The following is an 8565-nucleotide window of genomic DNA, read 5'->3' as shown; positions in this document are numbered from 1 at the left end:
AGTGCCACATGTCGCTGACCTCCCAACAAGCTCATCACCCAATGGAGCAGAACTGCCGCATGTCGCTGACCTCCCAATAAGCTCATCACCCATTGGTCATATTTGAGGTAACGTCCCCCTCCACCAAACACACATACAATAGAGTGATGGTGCCAAAACCACCCATGTGACCTTCGGACAGTGGTTAGAGACCTCTGTAACCTTTGCATTGCTCTTATAACCAAAGACCCTCGCGGGACACGGGTAACTTGACCCTGAATGTGTAGCAGGAGATGAAACCCCTTTCCGTCCCAAGCAAGACACCCTGGAAACCTGTGATTTGGAATTTTGACGGTCGGGCCTTAACCCTGCACCACCTAAAGTACATGTAACATGTAAAGCTGTTGAAGACTGCACTGTGAAATGCCCGGTGTTAATTTAACTCTTAACAGTGTTAAGTCAAGACTTAACAGATAACCTTTGATCCCAGTCTCGAATGCAGGACCAAATGTTATCTGTTGAATATAACACTGTGTGGTGTTAAAACGTGAAGACCCGAAGAACATAGTCACTGTGTATTTAAGCTACTCTTCCAAGCAACAGCTATCTCACCCTTTAAAAATAATACTTAAAAATAGAATATACACCAAGTGAAGTGTTTTCAGAAAGCATAGTGCGCTGTGGTTTTACATTCCTTTCCAGGAACACAGAAATGGTAAATGGACTGCATTTATATAGCGCATTTTCTAGCAACAACTACGCAAAGAGCTTTACAGTGAATGAATGCCTATCATTCACTCACACCACTGGTGATCAAGGCAGCCTCGCAAACCAGCCCATCGGGAGCAATAGGGGGTGAGGTGTCTTGCTCAAGGACACTTCGACATACTCAGAGGACCTGGGATAAAACCAACAACCTTCTCAGTTTCCAGATGACCTCAGGCCATACCCTGTACCATAACGGGGTTTTATTCGGTTTCGTATCTTGAACTCTGTTACTCTGAGTGTGTTGTGGTTGAATCAGGCTTATATTAATATATTGTTTTAATGGTAATGTGGAAATGATGGTGTCACTGATTTGATTTGAGGGCATTTGTTAAAAAAAAACATCCATTCGCGGGTTAGACCTTTTTTTAACCTTTTTTGGGGGGGGGCAGCCAAACAGGCAGCTGTCCCAGGGCAGATTGCATACTGTGTCCGCACGTGCCATGTGTAATATCAGCTTCTAGTTTTTCGTTTTGTTGTTATAAAACTTAAATTATTTTTCAGTCCATGATCAAACCCACGCGAGATTCTATTGTTGATGCCAAGCTGTTTTTTTTAAACTGAGTTCCATAATTAAGTTTAACGATATCCAGAGTTTATCCATTTGTATAGATATATATTTTTTAAATGGCAACACGGATGGAACAGCAGCACCACGGACAGCTCCGAACAGAACGTGTGCTGTTCGCTAATCCAGAACGAAACTGGTTTCTGGCCTGCAGATGGTTTTATCTTGGTGTCCCTTGCTGTGTTGCTGTCCTCCTTATGTAACCCAACAGCTCTCCACGGCCATCAAACTTCCTGATTGGCGTTGGACATATGGGGTATGCCACCAAATGTGGAAATGTGAACAACTGAAGATGACTTGACCTGCCGTCAAGGAATATGTGGTAGAGTTTATTTACATTTGAGAATGTTAGAACAGTAATTAGACATACAGTAACTGTTTAGTTACAGCTAGTTAGAAGAGCTAAATGTCGTACTTTACTTGGCCTTGTACACTGCAAGCCGAGAGAGAGAGAGATCCGTTCTTTCCGCTGCTTCGTCAGAAAGCATAAACAAGTAATATGACTACCAGATACGACTAGTAATGGTATTAGTAGACATAATAATAATAACAACAACTAATTTTCTTGCATATAATAATAATAATATTATTATATGCAAGAAAATTAGTAGGCTAACACGTTCTGTTGCGGCGTAGCCTACTGTAGGTCTACATTGCTTAAGGAACATTTGATAGGGTTACGGTTTCAAAGGCGGGGTCGCACTTGGCCATGCGGTGTGGTCGTTGTATTCGTATTACCCACTTCAGTAACACTTCGTCGCTTATTTGTCTGAAGGAATATTTGTGTGAACTGCGGAAGCGTCGTGAGGGGCTGGACCTTCCCCGTTACCCTGTTCCGATTAAGCTCTTCAGAAGATTCTATGTTCGAGGAACGCAGATCGAGCTTTAGGCTTACTTCCATTTGTTTGAACTGCTATTTAGGCTACCCCCCCTCCCCCTTTCCTGCTGCCCCTTTTCCTGCTGTACTGAGGAACTAACACAGCAAATCACCTTTATAACGTCATTAAGCAATGAAAACCTATCTGAGTAGACCAATTATTAGCTATAATGTGGCGAACTTTTTGTTTCATTTATATATATATATATATATATATATATATCAAGTTATGTTTGTTAGGATGTAGGTGTACAACGATTGCATAATTTGGTTCACTGAGTTCTGTCGGGGGCAATATAATTTTTTTTTCTTCTCTGAGATAATTAATATGTAATGAATTCCCTCTTGTATAATTGGATATGTGTTAAATGCTTCCGGACAAGCATGCGAATGGGTTATATCTCCCAAGCGGGTTAAAGATATCACAAGTGAAATTGGAGCTGCGTTAACATATTATTGTATATTAACGGATTTGAGCAAACTATGACAATAAATGTAATTTTCGTGCAATCGGTAAAATAACATCACACAGTTGCACATAGCCTAAGAAAAGATTTATAAGAAAAACACGCGTAAATGTGCTGACAGAAGGGAGACTTTTCTATACGTCCCTTGGGAGGAGCTCCTAAAAATAACTGACACCCCCACTAAAGGCACTCTTGCGCCCCGAGATGGGGCGGTAAGTCCGCTCTCGGTTTGCCCTAAGAAAGCTAAAGAACTTGCCAACCGTCATTCGATATCCCCCGTGACATCACAGCCCGACATAAATAAGAAGGGCGGTGACCAAGCGGCTGGACCACTCTCAAGGGACACCGGCTCCTCCTGCTTCTTGACTTCCCTCTCCTCCGTCAGCTCTTCAGCATGGTGTGTACACGATTCCTCTGGGCCAAGTCGGTCACGTAACACTTGCAAGACAGCCAACTTTTTTTTTTCTTTCCTTTTTTTAAAAAAATCATTATTTGGATGCAGCACTTCCCTAGCCTGGATCTATCCTTGCCTGATGTCACTGCAAAATAGACGACTGAGAGCTATCAGGACGCAATGTCAATTTTTCTTCTTTTAAGAAGTTGTTCTGCTGTGTTGTAGATGGGATTAGGGAACAACTGCATTATATGTACTGCGGTATATCTCAAAAATAACCTTTGCACATGTTACGTTTAAGTGGCTGTTTCCAATAGCCTTGACTCCTATGGGAGGAGTTCTATTTTGTTAGGACCACTGACATCCGTATAATCTATCAGATCTTTCGTATGGTCTGGATTGACCCGTTTACAGCAAACAAACGAGCTTCTGACAGACACAGAGCCGTCCGTGTCTGTCAGCGCGTCTGTCAGTAACAGGAACTGTTTTCGTTTTTTTCTCTGTTTCGTGTGGGCCCCCGCAGGCAGACGCCGCCGCTCCCGCGGAAGCCCCCGCCGCAGCCCCCGCCGCAGCCCCAGCCCCAGCCCCAGAACCCGCACCAGCGCCCGCGCCCGAACCCGCCCCTGCAGTAGCGGCGCCAGTAGCAACAGGCGTCTCCGCCGACCAGCTGGACGGTGAGTGAAGCCCCCCGTGCGTGTGGTGACTCACGTGCCCGCGACAGCTAAGGTTCATTTCTTGAGGATGTTATTTTGGATGTCTCCTTTACCCAGCGAAAACCCCCACCCTCCCCCATTCCAGCCCTAACCTCTCTCCCCCCCACCCACTCCCCCCCCCCCAAAGGTGTATGTCATAACAAGAAGGTGGGTGGTGGGTAGCCTTATTAGTCCAATATTTGTTTCAATGGGAAACTCCAGTTAAATGAAATCACCAAAGCCCTGCCACACACATTGTGTTGTCTGCCATGGGCCCGTCCACATGATTACGTGTTAAAATAAAGGGGGGTGACGAGACCAGCATCTTGTTAAAGATGTGTCAATAATTTGTGTCAGTAGACATCCTTGATAATTTTGCTGTAAATAGTAAGTAATAGTAATAATTTCACAAATGAATCACTTCTTTAAGGTACTCTATTAACAAAGAGGTAAATGTAAACTGGTTCGTCGTTCATGAATTTTCTGTCTCCCCATCTGGACTTTGTAAGCATTTCTTAATATCGACTGGTGGGGATACACAGAGTAGACTTTCAGAATGTGCTCGAATTTGTTCAGCTGTTGAGGGTGGGCGTGTTGAGTCTATTCTGAGCCCTAGCAAACCTGTCTATAACCGCACTGCGATTCTCACTTCCCAGCGTGCAATGCCTCATAATCCCCGTTCAGACGTATCAAGGGAATCTTAGGGCAGATTTAATTACATAGGGCATTTTGACCTTTGACCCCTGACATTCCCTCAAAAGCACATATGTGCTGCCGATCCAACAGTAGACTGACGTGTATCAGACATCTTGTAAAGGTGGGGATTTAACAGGCTGGGAGCATGTGAGCAGGGAAATTGAAAAAGAAAATGTACTAATTTTTTATGAGGATGATGATGCTCACAGTGGTGATGATTTAGAAGAACTATGACTAAAATCTAAATTTCCGATTGAATAGTAGACGGATTAGGCTGAGATAATGGCTGCTGCCTCCAATACTAAATACTGCAAATGGAAAACTACAGAAAATTTTCTTTTCCTTAAAAGGTTAGATGACTCCAGACACCCGTGTAGTATAATGTAGCACCCCTGGAATGCACTGCATGTTCTGCGGTAGAAGGGGTTCACATTCCAGTGTGGCTTTTCTGGAGGTCAAAGTGTCGGGTGTAAGCTGCACCTCTACTCAGCATTCCTGTGCTCGACTCGACTTGGGGCCCCAAACCGACACGCCCGTGCCCTCTTTTTTTTTAAGGATGGGGTTGCGCTCTCCCTGGGGGGGGGGGGGGGGTTGTCGATTTCCTGTCGGCCGCCACGACGACAGCTGCCTGTGTGTTTCGGGAGTCGCACAAAGCTATTAATCTTTCGGCGGGTCGCTTTCGGTTCGGAGCCCGATACAGGCTATAGAAATAGCTGCCTCTTGTTAGCGCCCGGTGTCGTCTCTTGGAGGGCCCCAGAGTCGGCTGTGGGTTGTAATTAACGGGGTGCTAAGTGGAGCTACCCCCAGGCAATTTACAAGGGGTAGTAGGACACAGGGGACAACTATGTGAACATAGGTTGTGACTGAATAGTAAAACTCAAATTACCTCACATAAATTTGTTCTGAAACGAATTTTCTCCCCCAAAATGTTGATACACTCTCAGAAAGGCTGTGTTAATGTCCAGCACACTTTTCCCGTTACTACTTTTATGTTATTTTCAAGTTTCAACTCAGGTTGTGTCAACGTTTTGCTACAAATATACAATTTATGTATTACTAAGGGGTGCTTTTCAAAACAAGATGATGTTGAAAGTGACAAATTGTGTAGTTCATAATTAGATATGGAGGTGTGTTTAAAAAAACGACGTTGTGTTGTTTCTAACACGTGTTTTGAGAGTATAGTGTACAGTAACTCATTTAAGCTCGAGTGTAATTTTCACACGTTTTGCTTGCAATTGGTCTTCAGTTGCTACATCAGTAGAAGAAAATGGTCTATAGCATTACAAAGCCAATGGCAAGCAAATGTATGACTTAAAAATTCACTGACATGTAGCGAGTGAAATAGAATGCATTTCTGTGATCAAGGCTGTCAGTGCATCAAGAGTTTAGGTTGCACTGGGATATTTCATTTTCCAAGTTTAAAATGAAATGCCACACGATTTTTCATTCCAAATCAGAATGTGGGCACCTAAAGGAGCTCACAAGTGTACCGTTTTGCTTCGCAGATATTACACGTCCATTTGTAATATTGCTGATCTGATGCTGAAATCATGTTTAAATTGAAGATGTGCTACCCGTAAATAACACTCTCCTGTGTGATAGCGCACATACACTATATGACTGGAAGTGTCTGGACACCCCTTGGTCAGGGGCTGTTTTTTTAATGTTTTGGGCTAGGCCCCTATCCTGCCCTAACTCCGTCCCTCCCTCCCCTTTTTCCCCCCACGCAGACTGGAAAGAGGCCTTCGGACTGTTCGACAGAGTCGGCGACAGCTGTGTGGGGTACAACCAGGTGGCGGACATCATGCGCGCCCTGGGCCAGAACCCCACCAACAAGGAAGTGATGGGTATCCTTGGCAACCCCTCCGCTGAAGGTAGAACCCGCGTCATGGCCCCTGTTATGGCCGCTATTTGGCTTCACAGCTGTAGCAGTGGTAGTTAAGAGATGCACTTCCACACATCTGTCTCGTTGTGAAATACAGCAATTAGGTCGCATGAGCATGAAGACTGTATTTATTTATTTATTTATTTATTTATTTATTTAACCTTTAGTTTACCAGGCAGGTCAATTAAGATTAGACTCTTATTTACAATGAAAGCCTGGCATGAATCTAAAGAGACCTTCAGGAGGCATGAGGAGGGCGGGTGGGGTCTGCCATCCCTACCTGTCTGTCTGTCTGTCTGTCTGCCATCCCTACCTGTCTGTCTGTTTGCCTGCCTGTCTGTCTGTTACAATCTTTTTGACCTTTCCCTCCATCTCCTCCCCTGCACAGACTTTGCAAACAAGAGACTGGACTTCAACTCCTTCCTGCCCATGCTCTCCGGCGTGGTCGCCAGCCCACAGAAGGGCACCTACGACGACTACGTTGAGGGCCTGCGCGTCTTCGACAAAGAGGGCAACGGCACCGTGATGGGCGCTGAGCTGCGTATCGTCCTGTCCACACTGGGTAAGGGGCGGGCCCCGGAATGCCTCAGAGTTATGACGTCACAGTGCATGGAGGAATCGCTTGTCACGCAGTATAATCCACAGAATGCCTCATCGTTATGACGTCACAGTGGACAATGGAATCGTTTGCGATACAGTATAATCCACAGAATGCTTCAGAGTTATGACGTCACAGTGCATGGAGGAATAATTTGTCATACAGTATAATCCACAGGATGCTTGCAGTTATGATGTCACAGTGGATGTTGGAATCATGCATCATGTAATCTGCAAAGCTTTGACGATGATGTCTTTTAAAAATTGATTTCGGCTTCCCACAAAAAGTGATTTTTGTACACGTGTTTTTGTGTGTATATACAAGTAGACAATGATTTAATGAAAGAGGGTACAAATATATTTATACAAATATATAATTATATATTTTTTGGATGAAGCTGAAAACTAATTTTCAGCATGTGTTTCTGTGGGGATGTTTTCTCACCTGGCTCTCTTCCCAAATGTTCCAGGTGAGAAGTTGAATGAGGGTGAGATCGACGCCCTCATGACCGGTCAGGAAGACGAGAACGGCACCATCAACTACGAGAGTCAGTCCCTGCTTTTCATACTTGCTCATATCTGACAGTCTAAGTCAACCTAAGGACCTACAATGTGACCAGCACTGTCGAGTGCTACTATGCTGTATTTGAATTATACTGCAGCAGCCTGTTATATTGCTGATGCAGCAGTGTTAATGTCAGTGACTGTCACTGGAACACTAGAACTAGTGTTGCGTGTCAGTGATGTTTGCCGTCTTTGTAAGAGCACGCTCAGTGCTACACTGTGGTTGGCGGTTCACGTGCCATCCCAGAAACAGGCAATACGCGTGTTGGCTCGTTCTTTCCTGTCGCGCCTTGACGCTCGCTCTCTGTTTCCCGGCAGGCTTCGTCAAGCACATCCTGTCCGTGTAAAAACGGGCGTCGGCAGGAGTGGTTCGGGGAGCAGAAGCAGAACCAGCGAACCCCCAGTGTGTCAGGACATCCGTCTGCCGTTTCAAAGACCAACCGAAGGAAACCCAAAGGACTATGGAACTGTTGCTACCCAACCGTTCCTGTTTTTTTTTTTTTTTCCTCTTTGCCTTTTTTTGTTTGTGTTCTTTTTTTTTTTTTTTTTCCCATCTTCTCTCCGGGGCGCCACCTCACCGCAGAAGACCCTCGACCAGGGGTGTGCCCTTTTTTTTTTGTTACACAGGGGTTGGGAACAAGGGAAGAGGAGGCTGACCACTCACAACGTGGGGTCAGAACCTCCGGCCCCTCCCATCTCGGCTGCTCCCATCGGCCAGCGGTGCCTAAGGCATCGGGAATGACTGTGGGCCGGCCACCCGACCCCTCCCCCTGCCCAGAGTCTTAAATAATTTTTGCTCTGTCGTTTCACCAAATAAACTTTTACAAAAATGCACCCCCACACATTGACTGGGCTCCTTGTCATTTCCCTTACGAAGTAGCATGTGGTTCGGCCTTCTGCACAAGAAAGGACAGAATAGGTTTAAATGGATGGATGGATGGATGGATGGATGGATGAATTAATGAATGGATGGATGGATGGATGGATGGATGAATGGATGGATGAATTAATTAATTAGTGAATGAATTAATTATGAATTTGTGTGAGTTGTACTCAGGATGCAGAACAAGCAGGGTCCAAT

The 8565-nt window shown here is 45.0% G+C and overlaps 1 protein-coding gene across 1 annotated transcript; it reads left to right on the top strand.

The window, feature by feature from the left end:
• The first annotated feature begins 2971 nt into the window (after positions 1-2971).
• LOC118222691 (myosin light chain 3, skeletal muscle isoform-like) lies at positions 2972-8326 on the top strand. Its single transcript, XM_035408460.1, has 6 exons — positions 2972-3053; positions 3574-3724; positions 6169-6312; positions 6712-6885; positions 7391-7468; positions 7803-8326. The coding sequence occupies exons 1-6, from the start codon at positions 3051-3053 to the stop codon at positions 7829-7831; spliced, it is 579 nt and encodes a 192-aa protein (XP_035264351.1). The 5' UTR covers positions 2972-3050; the 3' UTR covers positions 7832-8326.
• The last annotated feature ends 239 nt before the right edge of the window (positions 8327-8565 follow it).

Source organism: Anguilla anguilla, chromosome 3, assembly GCF_013347855.1.
Source record: "Anguilla anguilla isolate fAngAng1 chromosome 3, fAngAng1.pri, whole genome shotgun sequence".
Taxonomy (NCBI): Eukaryota; Metazoa; Chordata; class Actinopteri; order Anguilliformes; family Anguillidae; genus Anguilla; species Anguilla anguilla.
The sequence above is the reverse complement of the archived record's forward strand: the minus strand, read 5'-3'. Positions and strand labels throughout refer to the sequence as shown.

Bases quoted from the DNA above. Each gene is read 5' to 3' on its own strand.
- LOC118222691 (XM_035408460.1), top strand. The intron at 6,886-7,390 runs GTAAGGGGCGGG...CAAATGTTCCAG, and splicing joins TATCGTCCTGTCCACACTGG to GTGAGAAGTTGAATGAGGGT. The intron at 7,469-7,802 runs GTCAGTCCCTGC...GTTTCCCGGCAG, and splicing joins CGGCACCATCAACTACGAGA to GCTTCGTCAAGCACATCCTG.